The 14,992-nt window shown below is 37.3% G+C and overlaps 1 protein-coding gene across 2 annotated transcripts in view; it reads left to right on the top strand.

The window, feature by feature from the left end:
* Positions 1 to 14,992, top strand: part of MCHR2 (melanin concentrating hormone receptor 2) — a 55,787-nt gene that overhangs the window by 16,371 nt on the left and 24,424 nt on the right. For both annotated transcript variants that reach the window (XM_033234689.1, XM_033234690.1), the window contains exon 2: positions 7,412 to 7,619. In XM_033234689.1, the coding sequence (XP_033090580.1) occupies positions 7,438 to 7,619 (182 nt within the window). In that variant the 5' untranslated portion in view covers positions 7,412 to 7,437. The remainder of the gene's footprint in view (positions 1 to 7,411; positions 7,620 to 14,992) is intronic.

The raw sequence follows: 14,992 nt of genomic DNA, 5'->3' as shown, positions 1-14,992 counted from the left end.
AACTAGTTTACAATCCCACCAACAGTGTAAAAGTGGTCCTATTCCTCCACATCCTCTCCAGCACCTGTTGTTTCTTGATTTTTTAATGATTGCCATTCTAACTGGTGTGAGATGGTATCTCGTTGTGGTTTTGATTTGCATTTCTCTGATGGCGAGTGATAATGAGCATTTTTTCATGTTTCTGTTGGCTGTATGAATGTCTTCTTTTGGAAAGTGTCTGTTCATATCCTTTGCCCACTTTTAATGGGGTTGTTTGTTTTCTTCTTGTAAATTTGATTGAGTTCTTTATAGGTTCTGGATATTAGCCCTTTGTCAGATGGGTAGATTGCAAAAAGTTTCTCCCATTCTGTAGGTTGCCTGTTCACTCTGATGGTAGTTTCTTTTGCTGTGCAGAAGCTCCTTAGTTTAATTAGATCCCATTTGTCAATTTTGGCTTTTGTTGCCATTGCTTTTGGTGTTTTAGACATGAAGTCCTTGCCATGCCTATGTCCTGAATGGTATTACCTAGGCTTTCTTCTAGGGTTTTTATAGTTTTAGGTCTAACATTTAAGTCTCTAATCCATCTTGGATTAATTTTCATATAAGGAGTAAGGAAAAGATCCAGTTTCAGCTTTCTACTTATGGCTAGCCAATTTTCCCAGCACCATTTATTAAATAGGGAATCCTTTCCCCATTTCTTGTTTTTGTCAGGTTTGTCAAAGATCAGATGGCTGTAGATGTGTGGTATTATTTCTGAGGACTCTGTTCTGTTCCATTGGTCTATATCTCTGTTTTGGTACCAGTACCATGCTGTTTTGGTTACTGTAGCCTTGTAGTATAGTTTGAAGTCAGGTAGCATGATGCCTCCAGCTTTGTTCTTTTGGCTTAGGATTTTCTTGGCATTGCGGAGTCTTTTTTGGTTTCATATGAACTTTAAAGCAGTTGTTTCCAATTCTGTGAAGAAAGTCATTGGTAGCTTAATGGGGATGGCATTGAATCTATAAATTTCCTTGGGCAGTATGGCCATTTTCACAATACTGATTCTTCCTATCCATGAGCATTTGTTTGTGTCCTCTTTTATTTCACTGTTTGTTTGTGTCCTCTTTTATTTCACTGAGCAGTGGTTTCTAGTTCTCCTTGAAGAGGTTTTTTATATCCCTTGTAAGTTGGATTCCTAGGTATTTTATTCTCTTTGAAGCTATTGTGAATGGAAGTTCATTCATGATTTGGCTCTCTGTTTGTCTGTCACTGGTGTATAAGAATGCTTGTGATTTTTGCACATTGATTTTGTATCCTGAGACTTTGCTGAAGTTGCTAATCAGCTTAAGGAGATTTTGGGTTGAGACGATGGGGTTTTCTAAATATACAATCATGTCATCTGCAAACAGGGACGATTTGACTTCTTCTTTTCCTAACTGAATACCCTTGATTTCTTTCTCTTGCCTGATTGCCCAGCCAGAACTTCCAACACTATGTTGAATAGGAGTGGTGAGAGAAGGCATCCCTGTCTTGTGCCAGTTTTCAAAGGGAATTTTTCCAGTTTTTGCCCATTCAGTATGATATTGGCTGTGGGTGTGTCATAAATAGCTCTTATTATTTTGAGGTACGTTCCATCAATACCGAATTTATTGAGCGTTTTTAGCATGAAGGGCTGTTGAATTTTGTCAAAGGCCTTTTCTGCATCTATTGAGATAATCATGTGGTTTTTGTCTTTGGTTCTGTTTATATGCTGAATTACGTTTATTGATTTGCGAATGTTGAACCAGCCTTGCATCCCAGGGATGAAGCCCACTTGATCATGGTGGATCAGCTTTTTGATATGCTGCTGGATCCGGTTTGCCAGTATTTTATTGAGGATTTTTGCATCGATGTTCATCAGGGATATTGGTCTAAAATTCTCTTTTTTTGTTGTGTCTCTGTCAGGCTTTGGTATCAGGATGATGTTGGTCTCATAAAATGGGTTAGGGAGGATTCCCTCTTTTTCTATTGATTGGAATAGTTTCAGAAGGAATGGTACCAGCTCCTCCTGTACCTCTGGTAGAATTCAACTGTGAATCCATCTGGTCCTGGACTTTTTTTGGTTCGTAGGCTATTAATTATTGCCTCAATTTCAGAGCCTGCTATTGGTCTATTCAGGGATTCAGCTTCTTCCTAATCCAGTCTATCCTTGATGGACATTTGGGTTAGTTCCAAGTCTTTGCTATTGTGAATAGTGCTGCAGTAAACATACGTGTGCATGTGTCTTTATAGTAGAATGATTTATAATCCTTTAGGTGTATACCCAGTAACGGGATCGCTGGGTCAAATGATATTTCTAGTTCTAGATCCTTGAAGAGTCACCACACTGTCTTCCACAATGGTTGAACTAATTTACATTCCCACAAAGAGTGTAAGAGCATTCCTAAAATCCTTTTTTGAAAAAAAAAGCATTCCCAAAACACTTTTTTTTCCTCTTTTGAGAAGTGTATGTTCATATCCTTTGCCCACTTTTTGATGGAGTTGTTTGTTTTTTCTTGTAAAATTGTTTAAGTTCTTTGTAGGTTCTATATATTAGCCCTTTGTCAGATGGGTAGATTGCAAAAATTTTCTCCCATTCTGTACATTGCCTGTTCACTCTGATGATAGTTTCTTTTGCTGTGTAGAAGCTCCTTAGTTTAATTAGATCCCATTTGTCAATTTTGGCTTTTGTTGCCATTGCTTTTGGTGTTTTAGTCATGGAGTTTTTGCCCATGTCTATGTCCTGAATGATATCGCCTAGGTTTTCTTCCAGGGTTTTTATGGTTTTAAGTCTTATATTTAAGTCTTTAATCCATCTTGAGTTAATTTTTGTATAAGGTGTAAGGAAGGGGTCCAGTTTCAGTTTTCTGCATATGGCCAGTTTTCCCAACACCATTTATTAAATAGAGAATCCTTTCCCCATTGCTTGTTTTTGTCAGGTTTGTCATAGATCAGATGGTTGTAGATGTGTGGCATTATTTCTGAGGCCTCTGTTCTGTTCCATTGGTCTATATATCCGTTTTGGTACCAGTACCATGTTTTGGTTACTGTAGCCTTTTAGTATAATTTGAAGTCAGGTAGCATGATGCCTCCAGCTTTGTTCTTTTTGCTTAGAATTCTCTTGGCGATGTGGGCTCTTTTTTGGTTCCATATGACCTCTAAAGTAGTTTTTTCCAATTCTGTGAAGGTAGTCATTGGTAGCTTGATGGGGATGGCATTGAATCTATAAATTACCTTGGGCAGTGTGGCCATTTTCACGATATTGATTCTTCCTATCCCTGAGCATGGAATGTTCTTCCATTTGTTTGTGCCCTCTTTTATTTTGTTGAGCAGTGGTTTGTAGTTCTCCTTGAAGAGCTTTTGTTTTCTGAGAAAGTCTTTATCTCTCTTTAATTTTCAAAGAATATTTTTGCTGGATGTAGTAGTCTTGGTTGCCAGTTTTTTCTTTCGGCACTTTGACTATATCATCCCACTCTCTCCTGGCTTTCAAGGTTTCTGCTGAGAAATCCACTAACAGATGTATTGAAAGTCTCTTGTACATGGTGAATCATTTTTCTCTTGCTGCTTTTGAAATTTTCTCTTGCCTTTGTGGACTCCTTTGGATGTAGGCTGGTCTTCTTGAATCTGGGTGTTCATTTCCCTTCCCAGATTTAGGAAAATTTCAACCATTATTTCTTTAAATAAGCTTTCTGTCTCTTTATTTCTCTTCTTTTTCTGAGATTTCCATAACATGTATATGGATCCTTTCAATGGTGTCCGGTAACCTTTTAGGCCATTTTTACCCTTCATTATTATTATTATTGTGTCTTTTTGCTCCTCTGCCTAGTTTATTTCAAATGACTTGTCTTCAAATTTTCTGATTCTCTCTCTTGCTTGATCAAATCTGCTGTTGAAACTTTATAGTGAATTCCTTATTTCAATTGTTGAATTTCTCAGCTCTAAAATCTGTTTGGTTCTTTTTTATATTTTCTATCCCTTTGCTGAAATTCTCATTTTGTTCCTGTATTGTTTTGATGAGGTTATCAATCACCTTTATGGTGGTTATTTTGAACTATTTGTCAGGTAATTAGTATCTAACTCTTTCTTTAGTATCAATTTCTGAAAATTTGCTTGGCTCATTTGATTGGGCCAATTTTCTCTGCTTCTTTGTGTTCCTTGTAAATTTGCATTAGTATCTATACATTTTAACAATATAGCTACCTCTCCCAGTCTTTGTAGACTGGCTCCAGACAGGGAAACATCTTCACCAAGCAGCATAGCTACAGATTCAGGGGACATCGCAAACATTTTCTGTGGACGTGTCTCCTCTGGATGTCTGTGTCTAGGTTCCTAATTAGAGAGATTTACCAATTTCTTTTTTCCTGGAACTCATAATTTCTTTCTCCATTGGTATCTATCTTTTGTACCACAGGTTCTCCAAAATAGCAGCATGCCACTTGACTCTTTTTGTGTTCCCAGTGTCCTTCCAGGCGTCCAGAGTACATGAGGTCTCATCAGTGCCCCAATTTGGACTACATAGAAACCAGTACCTCTGGAAACCCCCCAAAAGCCAGAACACTGTATATATGCTCCACTCTTCTCTCCTTGAAGGAAGAGACTGCCAAGCAGCATTGACCTCTGTCAGCTATACCACAGGTCCTCTGGAGCAGCAGCACACGGCCCAGCTCTTTTTTTCTGAGGAGCCCCCAGCTATCCAGAATATGCCATTTCCTGCCAATACACTGAGATAGATGAGACAAAAGCCTGTCCCCAAAGAAGCCCCTTGAAAGTCAGAAAAATGGACATATGCTCCAGTTTCCTCTCTCTCCCCAGGGAGAAGCCAGGAGCTGAAAGTTTCCCCGCGATCACATGGCACTGTGCCAGAGAGAGATACTATGGCAAGAGGGTGCCACAGGTTCTTCTATTGGCTTTGATGTAGCTGGCTTCCCCTTTGCTTAGGATGCAAAAGTTTCTTAACTGGTTTCTGGGTTTCTCACAAAAGGAATTGTTCCATGTACAGCTGTTGAATCAGTGTTGCCATGGGAGAAAGAGGGTGTGAGATTTCCTATTTTACTGTCTTAATGGTGTCTTTTAATGAACAGATTTTTTTTCATTGTAATCAAATTTTTCAGGTTTTTATTAAACATCTGTGTTTTCTGTCTTGTTTATGAAATTTTTTACTCCAAGGACATAAAGATATTCTATATTCACTTCTAAAAGCCTTTTACATTTGTTTTTAAGCCACATGGAGTTTATTTTTATGTATGTATAGATTTTAAATCAATGCGCATATAAGTGTAAGTAAGCATATATGAATTCATGTATATGTGTGTATAATATATATTTATATAGGTGAGATTGTTTTTTTTTCTATTTAGATAAGCAGTTGTCCCAGCACCATTTATGGAAGAGTCCATTCTTTCCTCACTTCTCTAAAGTGACATCTTTTCATATATCAAGTGTAATGTATATGTGTGGGGGCTCTCTTTAATGTTCTCTTTAATGTTCCCTTGATCTATTTGTCTATCCCTATTCAAATATCACACTATGTAGATTACTGTATCTTTATAATTTGTCTTAGTATCAAATAAATTAAGTCCTTCTATCTGGTTCTCTTTTTTCAAGAGTTTGTTTACTATTCTTAGTCTTTTATGTCAGAAGTAGTATGTTATCATCTTTCACAGACAATAAAACTTGGAATTTTAATGGAATTGCATTGAATCTATAAGTCAATCTGGGGGAAGTTGACATCTATAAAATAATGAGTCTTCAAACTCATTAACTTGGTATTTTTCTCCATTTACAAATGTTCTTTAACATCAGTTAAATGTTATAACTTTTACAGTAGAGTTCTTACATATTTTTGCTGGGTTTAGCATTAGGTATATATGTTTTTAACAGTTAAATGTTAACTCTTTTAAACCTTTTTCTAATGGTTTGTAGAAAATATATGGAAATGCAATTTTTTGGCTTGTTTTCATATCCAGCAAACTTACTAAATTCTCTTATAGCTGCACGATAATAACACTGAGACTTTCTTACTCTCCAAGTCTCATACATCCTATTTTTTTCTTCCCCCATTGTGCTAGAGAAGTCCAATATTGAAGACAAGTGATGATAGTGGACATTTTTTCATGTTTTGAAAGGGAAATGTTCAGCATTTCATGATTAAAGTTTTCTTCAGGGGAGATTCAATTAACAAAGTAACGTGACAGACATGAAAAAGAACCAAATGAAAATGAAGAGCATTTTTTAAAAATCACATCACTCTCTCAATTGATGGAAAAACCATCTTTAATATTAAACTAATAATCTACTGATGAACTGGGAATAGAAGGGAACTTTCTTTATCTGACTAAATATAATACACTTAATCATGAAGCCCCTGAGGCTCCAGCTCAGAGAAGGGTATATCCTGTAAGATTCTCCAGCCTTAGTAGGCCCTGGACCCTAATTTTTCTCTGGACTTCTTGCAGACATGGAACCAGACTTCAAATGCTATGTCATCCCTAAATGTCTTCTAAATCAAGATAGCATTGATGCTTCAGTATTCCACTTACCTTTCAAGATCTCATTCAAAACCTAGCCAGGGAAGGCCTACTGATTTTTCAGACCTTGAATATTTTTAAGTTGCTGTATACACACACACAGACACACATAAATATAAATACACACACACATATTTTGTCCAGCATATTTTATTTTCAGTGGGAAGATTAATCTGAGTAATCCAATTTATCATTACCAAACACCAGACTTAGATGGCATTTTTAAAATGTCTTTTATCAAAACAGATGATCAAGCAAACAATTTTCTAGTCCTATTTGGCTTTATTTACTTGTTTATTTTTTGGCAGTGAGCATTTCTCCTTGAATACTTCTTTGCACATGGTGCCTCCACTGGCTACAACACTTTTCCCTTCCCACAACTCTACTTTGCTCAGCTAACTCTTCCTCATGCTTCAGGATAGTCCAATAATCACATCAGGAAGTCTTATCCATTCCATTCCTAAACAATCTGAGTTCAGTAGACCCCACGCATTTTATAGCAGACAGAGAGGATATATTTAACAACAAAAGTGTTACAAGAATACTAGCCAATATGAACAAGACCTACAGGCCAATAAGAATACCAGCGATCTGTAAACCACCAGGACCAGTATATACTAGGTAAATATCACCTATGCTCAAAGCATATAGTACAGTAAGATGTGGTAAGATACAAAGATTTTCATGGTGCTTCTCATGTCGTTCTATAGCTTGCTGTTTACCTATCTCTTACGGTAATCTGTGAGATTACTATGAACAGGGACAAATCATACTCAACCTGGAATCCTGTGTTCCATGGAATCTTGGTTTAAAAAAAAATAGGTTCCAAAAAATATTATTTGAATTAGGTAAAGGAAGTTATATTGAGAGAATGTTCACTAAATAAATCACTTCCTATTACTTCACAGCTTTAATCCCTGGAAGTCCATGAACAATGAATCCATTTCACTCATCTTGTTGGAACACCTCTGCCGAACTTTCAAACAAATCCTGGAATAAAGAGTTTGCTTATCAAACTGCCAGTGTTGTAGATACAGTCATCCTCCCTTCCATGATTGGGATTATCTGTTCAACAGGGCTGGTTGGCAACATCCTCATTGTATTCACTATAATAAGGTAAGGGCTCCTTTTTTTTTCCTTCCGTACTTTAGGAAACTACAGTCAAAGGTCCCTAAATGAATCCTTTCCCCTGTAGCATTTTGCTTAATGAAATGCAATTTCTTAAATATTTGCTTAAGATAATTAAGATAATTAATGAAGATTCTACAGATAATTTCATCATGCATTAGGTAACATCTCAGTTGCAAATCTCAGCATGCTAAGACCTAGGCCAATGCTTACTGCTGGGTCAGTGAGTTTTTAGGGCAATGACTCTCAGTCTTAGCTGCAATTAGAATCACCTGGGGAGCTTTAAAAACTCCTGATACGGGCCGGGCGCGGTGGCTCAAGCCTGTAATCCCAGCACTTTGGGAGGCCGAGACGGGTGGATCACGAGGTCAGGAGATCGAGACCATCCTGGCCTACACGGTGAAACCCCGTCTCTACTAAAAAAAAATACAAAAAACTAGCCGGGCAAGATGGCAGGCGCCTGTAGTCCCAGCTACTCGGGAGGCTGAGGCAGGAGAATGGCCTAAACCCGGGAGGCAGAGCTTGCAGTGAGCCGAGATCGCGCCACTGCACTCCAGCCTGGGCGACAAAGCGAGACTCCGTATCAAAAAAAAAAAAAAAAAAAACTCCTGATACGCAGTTTCACCCCAGACCCACTAACTCACAATCTCTAAGGGTAGGGTCCGGGTAAGATTTGAAACTGCAATGCAACATTTTATTTTCCAGCAATAAGAATTATCCTAAAAAGCTGACCTGTTTAGGCAGGTGAAAGAGATTCTTTTACTCACTTGGGCAAAAGAGAAACTTTATCTGATCACCAGAAGATGCAGGGAATCATAGGTAGTGGGCTGTTCCCTTTTGTGTAGACCAGCCTATATAGACCAAACTGAGAGATATCTGCCCCCCAGTACCTCTTGCCTGGGCACCACGTATCTCACCTAATTCAGGTAATTCCCTCCTCTCAAGTAGAGACTAAAGTTTTACCTGGAGAATAAGAACTGATTATTTGTTTTCTAGGGACTTGACAAAATGGATTCAGAATTAGTGCACACAAGCCCTATAACTACTTGGTATATTTGCTATCTTGATTTTCACATGTAAGTTTTGCTAGTTTTAATAACTATAGGATGTTAACTTTTTTTCCTAGTTTCTGATTATACTTAAAATTGCCATTTAAAAAATGTTTGTGCATATTCATATGTTATAAAAGATATTCTAGACTGTAGGTTTAGTATCCCTTATCCAAAATGCTTGGGACCAGAAGTGGTTCAGATTTCAGATTTTTCTGGATTTTGCACTGTTTGTATATGCATAATGAGATATCCTGGAGAAGGGACCAAGTCTAAACACAAAATTCATTATGTCTCATTTACACCTTATACACAAAGCCTGAAAGTAACTTTATGTAATAATTTAAATAATTTTATGCATGAGACAAATTTTTGTAAACCAAACCACCAGATAGTAAAGTCATCACTCTCTCAGCCACCCATGTGGACATCTGTGGTTTTCTGGCATCACCATCATTCCTGACTCGAGATTTACATCCAACCAATAAACAATCACTTTCTTAAACTTATTCACACAACAGTACTTAGCAGTAAAAAATGTGACCATTAATACCACTAATACAGTGAAAAATAATGTGTTCAGGGCAACTAAGCAGCCCAGTAATATCACCAGAACACCTGCACCAGCTGCGAAACAACAGCAGCTGAAAGGGGCTGGGAGGGTCATTTTTCCCTTGGAAATGCTGTGTGTTGTGCAGCAGCATTTTGACTGCAACCCATCACATGAGGTCAGGTGTGGAATGTTCCACTTGTAGGGTCATGTTATTCCTCAAAACTTTCAGATTTTAGAGCATTTCAGATTTTGGATTTCCAAGTTAAGAATGCCCAACCTGTACTACCTAATAGGTGTTTTCAGCATCATATTAACACATAACCACAAAAAACTTTTGTGGAACATACTACACTAAAAAGCACAGCAGTACTATTATTATACCAGTACTATATAGCATTATATAGTACATATATATAGTATATATACACTATATATAGTGCATTATATATAGTACATTATATATAGTACATTATATAGTACTATATATGTAGCAGTACTATCATATATACAGTACTATATATTTAAGAAAAGAGGCTCAGATGAGTAAATAACTGGTCCAGCATGACAGAGCTAGTAAGTAGCAATCCTGGCAATTGAACTCAGATCTTATTACAAATTCTAGGCTATTTCCTCCACAGCTAGTGAAACCAAAGAGGTCATCAAAATTATAGAGACAGTTGTTGGATTTGCCATAAAGATAAAAGAATCCTCACAGGCTTAATTGAGAGCAAAAGGAGCCCTCAGGATGGTCATGCAGATGGTGCTCATCACCTCTGAGAAGATTCATAACTCGTCACTTCCCCGGGTGGCGTCTCATCAGCCAGCCCTCTCTCAAACTTTCATTTTCGCTATCTCTGCAGTTAGAAGTAGAGGATCAATGGTATTTTTTTATACCAGTCACAGCTGAAGATTTATTTAGTACATAGGGATTCTACTCTTAATAAATTCAGGCATTCCTTAGTGTGTCCTGTAAAGCCATTTGTGAATATCAAGCATTTTAAACTTTTCTTTAAGTACTAGAAGAATGTCAATTCAATATATGTTAGTAAATACCTATTGCATGCCCTGCATTGCCCTAGGGTTTATGAAAATACAAAAAAAAAAAAAAAAAAAAAAAAAGCAGCATCTGTTTAAAAAGTTCATATTCTAGTGGAGAAGATGAGATTTAACTCATGGAATAATTTGAAAAATAATACAAGAAAGACAATAAAAACAATCAACTGCGGGAAAAAAGATGGCTCAGATGAGTTCCAGGAAAGAAAATGGAAGTAATCAAATATTCTTAGGGAGCCTCAAAGAGGCAGTAGTGCTGAGTAGAGAGTTAATAGCCAGATAATTGAGACTATTTCTAGCTCCCCACTGTTTGCCTGTTGGACCTGCCCAGTCCTCCTTCCATCTCTCCCTCATGGCCTCCAGTATTTCTGCCCTGCTCTTCTACAGATACATATAGTGTGTCCTACACCCAAAAGCCTTGGTACCACCATTGAAAAACCAAGTCCTTGTTAGGTCTTAGCCCTTCTGAAATGTTTGCATTTTCACAGGTGGCTTTTACATGCAAAACCTTTGCAGTGTGGGATTCCAGGCCTTGTGACAAGCTGTTGAAGAGATGTTTGGAACCAGAGAAATTTCTTGGACCCCTCAATTTACACCAGTAGATAACAGCTTAATCCCATCTACTTATGCAGAGACAAAGTTGAAAAAAAGGAAACATGTGCAATGTGAACTCTTCTAAAAGTAAATTCTGAGCTATGATTTATGGAAACAGATTTTCAACATAAAGTCAACCGTCATTTAACCAGGGAAAAAAACACTTGAGCCATTATGTGGACCAATTTGTTTGCATTATTGTGAAAAATCTATCATTTCTTCATATTAGCATTTTATACATAAAGTGAGAAAATATACATTAGATAAAGAATGTTAATGGAACTTTTAAAATAAATACTTTAATCTTTCAAAAAGTATCGGGAACAACATTTAATTAAAACAACAGTTTTAATTTTTTTGCTAAGATTTTAACACTTTTCCTTGCAAATTGCTCACCAAAAATTTGTTAATCTTTCAAAAGTCATTTGAAAGCAACTTACATTTATTTATTTAGTTAGTTAGTTGGCTAGGAATGTATCAACTTTTTGCAAATTGCTCTCTAAATATTTTAAGGCAATTTGTATTAATGTTTTCATCCTGCTTTGCCATGATCTTTTGTTCCTTTCTGAACAGATAGGTGAATTAAATAAAATATTAAGACTACAGTAACAATAAGGATAAATAAATAACATTTAAACAAGATTTATGACTTTTCCTTTTATGGTAGTAATTGTATCAAAACCAGTGTTCATCAATAGAACTGAGAGTCATAAGCAAGCAATGAACCAATTTCTGACTTTGCCAAATGAAGACTAGAAACATATATAAAATAAATATGTTTAAGGAAGATGGAGCTTCAAGAATAAGATGTTCTATGTGCCTTTTTTTAAAACAAGAAGCAACTTGTGTATTAGGAGGGTGACTTTAAAATAATGAGGCCAGATCATCACTAATCTGTTGTACATTAAATTTGTAGCAGGTCAAAAGAAGCCAGTTTAGAAAAGGTAGGCAGAAAATTGAGCCAATTATAATATTTTCCTCTTGCGTTCCCAGGAGACCAATTAATGAACTCAACCCCATTACTCAACTATTCTCCACAGGCACAGCAGGCCCTGGGAATCACCTGTACTTCAATAAAGGGACTGACTTTTTTTTTAATCAGACCCCCACATCCACCTTCTGAACACATCTGCCTTCTGTTTACTGATAGATTCCCTTCAAGTGGGCAGAGTCTCTATAAAAGGTGCCCTATCCTCTAAAAATAAAGAGTTCCCATTTTGTCACTTCCTGCCTTCATCTCCCTGTCAGGTCAACTAATTAATACTAAGTCATGAAATCATGAAACAGAGGTTACAAGATGGACAATGTATTAACCTAGAGGAATACTGTCTAATGGCAGAATTCCAGTTGCTGACAGGGATGGGAAACGTTTTAGAACACAGGTCTCTTTTTTCCCGACCCAGATTAAATAATAACTAACAGCTCCCTCTAACCCAGCCCTCTACCATTCCAAGTGTCAGCCATACACAGACTTTTGTTGGAATTGACCCATACCCTTGGCTGCACAGATATGTTTTAGATGCCAGAGTACCATGCAACCACATTTGTTCAGATCTGTGGTCCAGTTGGCCAATATGCTAAGCCGGCTTGGGAATCTAAAGAAGTTGAGTGGCTTGCCTAATGGCACAATGAGTGAGGGCGTAGAAATGAAAATAAAATTCCCAATTAGGTTATCTTTCCACTATATCACTCTATCTATCTAGGGAAGGGTTGGCAAATATGTGACTCTACTGTAAACTCTCTCACCCTTAGCAGTCATCTCTAATCACACAGGTCTGTCCTGTGTAGCATCTGTCTTATATAGGTCTGTCCTGTGTGAGGACTCAGAATTCTTCTCAGCAAAGTGCTTCAGGAAATGACTACTAATCCATTGGCATTGGCTCATGATAGCAATTTAATTCAACTAGAGTTAAATGCCAGACAGGATGGTGAGGCAACCCAGAGATTAACAAGAGCAGGAAGCCAGTTCTACACCCTACCCCATCCCTCCCCCCAACACCACCTTCCTCTCCCTGCCCCAAGCTGGAGGGAGAAAGGGAGAAAGAGGTTTTACAGCCCTTCACAGTCTGGGCTGCCTGGTGGGAGCTGGAGCCCCACTGGTATCTTGGATCATGGAGTGAGGGCTACATTCTGGCTTCTCCTCTCCTCCTTACTCTCCAGTTCCCACCAGTGCTTCCGATTGACCAAACCTAATCAGAAGCCAGTTGGCAAAGGGGCCTGAGGACAGGCTAGCAAATGACAAGCACAGCAGCCTACATGTGTAGTGTTGTGTTTTGTTAGTTTTACTGAATCCATATCATATGTTGTTATTTCTGATTGCAAAAGGTAAGCATGGTTTTAATAGAAATTTTGAAAAATTGTCAGAAAATGCAAACAGTAAAGTAAAAAAATCAGTCATACTACTACCAAATAGATGATCACTATGATTACTTGACATATTGTTCCTGCAAATTTTTTAACAAATGTTTAAATAAATTTAGAGTCATGCTATATACGAGTATTCTTTCTTTTTTTCCAATCTGATTAAATATTCTTTCAAACTATGACTTATAACAGCCATATCCTACTGAGTGTGGTAGTGTAGAATACCATAATTTATTTTGCCATTCCTCAAATTAATGAGCATTAGATATGACCACTTTAACCATATGGAACACATGTTAGCCAAAATTATCACAAGTCTTTGTATTTTATTTTAAATGTTTACATCGTAAGAAACATAAATCTCATGAAGTCTGACATAGGAAATCTGAAGATAAATTAGACCTAAAATGGGATATAATTTATATAGTTAGAAATTTTACAATTTCTATTTGTTTTTAATTTCGATGCTGTTGCCTTCAGTAAAGAAGACAATAATAAATATGTTATTTATATTGCCCTAGTAACTTATGTCCAGATAAATTTATCAATTTATGAATTGATAAATTTATCAATTCAGAATTCTCTTTGTACTATATAGAATATCATCGAGACACACTTTTATTTAATTCTTTTTAATTGCCAGTTAATGGCCTGCACTGTCCCCACAATATAATTACCATAATTCATTATCAGTAAATGATAGGTACCCCTCTAGAGAAAAACAAGGGCCATGGATCTAATTGCTGCAATTGAGACCTAAGCAACTGCTTATGGTTTATATCCCAATTCACATGCAAATAACATCTATTTATAGACTAAGATTTATGATTTTTTTTGTCTTTTTTTTTTTTTAGTTTGGAGCTCTTTCTATCTGACTGCTAATATCTGTCCCTCTTCCCTGTTCCCTCTCCATTTCCCACTCTAATGGCCTGGAGAGGACAGGGGATGAGAGACCAAGGACAGTCAGCTGGCTGGTCTTTTGTTTGACATGATCTTTTCTTCATGTCTCCTCTCCCTCTTGGTCATTCTGGTGTGAGGCACTAAGTTCCTGAGGGCAAGGAACCAACCTGTTTTTTCAGTGGCAGCAACAATGCATACAGTATGGTTGCTGAATGAGGACTTCATGGCAGTAACTGCCCCACATAGTGGGTGCTGCCAAGGTCTGGAGAAGAGACGGCCTCACCCAATCTGATGTTTCACATGAGAATCTGACAGCTGAGAAATGAAGTTCACAGGCTATAGAAGTTGTAGCCAGTGAATAATAAAGACACACACGAGCTTCCAAACAGCAGAGCACTAGCCCTGAAATAGGAGAAAACTAGCAATTGTGGCATAATCTTAGGACTGGTTCTTATATGCTCTTTAAATTCTTACTTGTCCACATCTGCCAAGAAACTTGTCTTGACTGTGCCCAAGAAAAAGGAGAGGGCCCCTTCTTTGTGCTTCTTGTCCTTGTACTTATCTCTAGTTTTCTCTCATCAAATTGTAATGTGATCATTTATGCATGTCTAGACTATAAGCTCCTTGATGACAGGGTTTATACATGATTTAGCTTTACAGCCTTAGAGCACAATACTTTGCCTGCCATGTAATTGGTGCTCAACAAAATGTTTGTTGAATTAATGAACAGCATCTCCCAGATAAAGATGATACCTGTTTATTATTGAATGTGCCAGCTCCTTGAAATAGGAACCAATTGAATTTTAAATTTCTGTTCTCAGAAATGTATTTCACCTGCTGATGAGAAG

This window comes from Trachypithecus francoisi, unplaced genomic scaffold (assembly GCF_009764315.1).
Source record: "Trachypithecus francoisi isolate TF-2019V2 unplaced genomic scaffold, Tfra_2.0 Lachesis_group15, whole genome shotgun sequence".
Lineage (NCBI taxonomy): Eukaryota > Metazoa > Chordata > Mammalia > Primates > Cercopithecidae > Trachypithecus > Trachypithecus francoisi.
The sequence above is the reverse complement of the archived record's forward strand: the minus strand, read 5'-3'. Positions and strand labels throughout refer to the sequence as shown.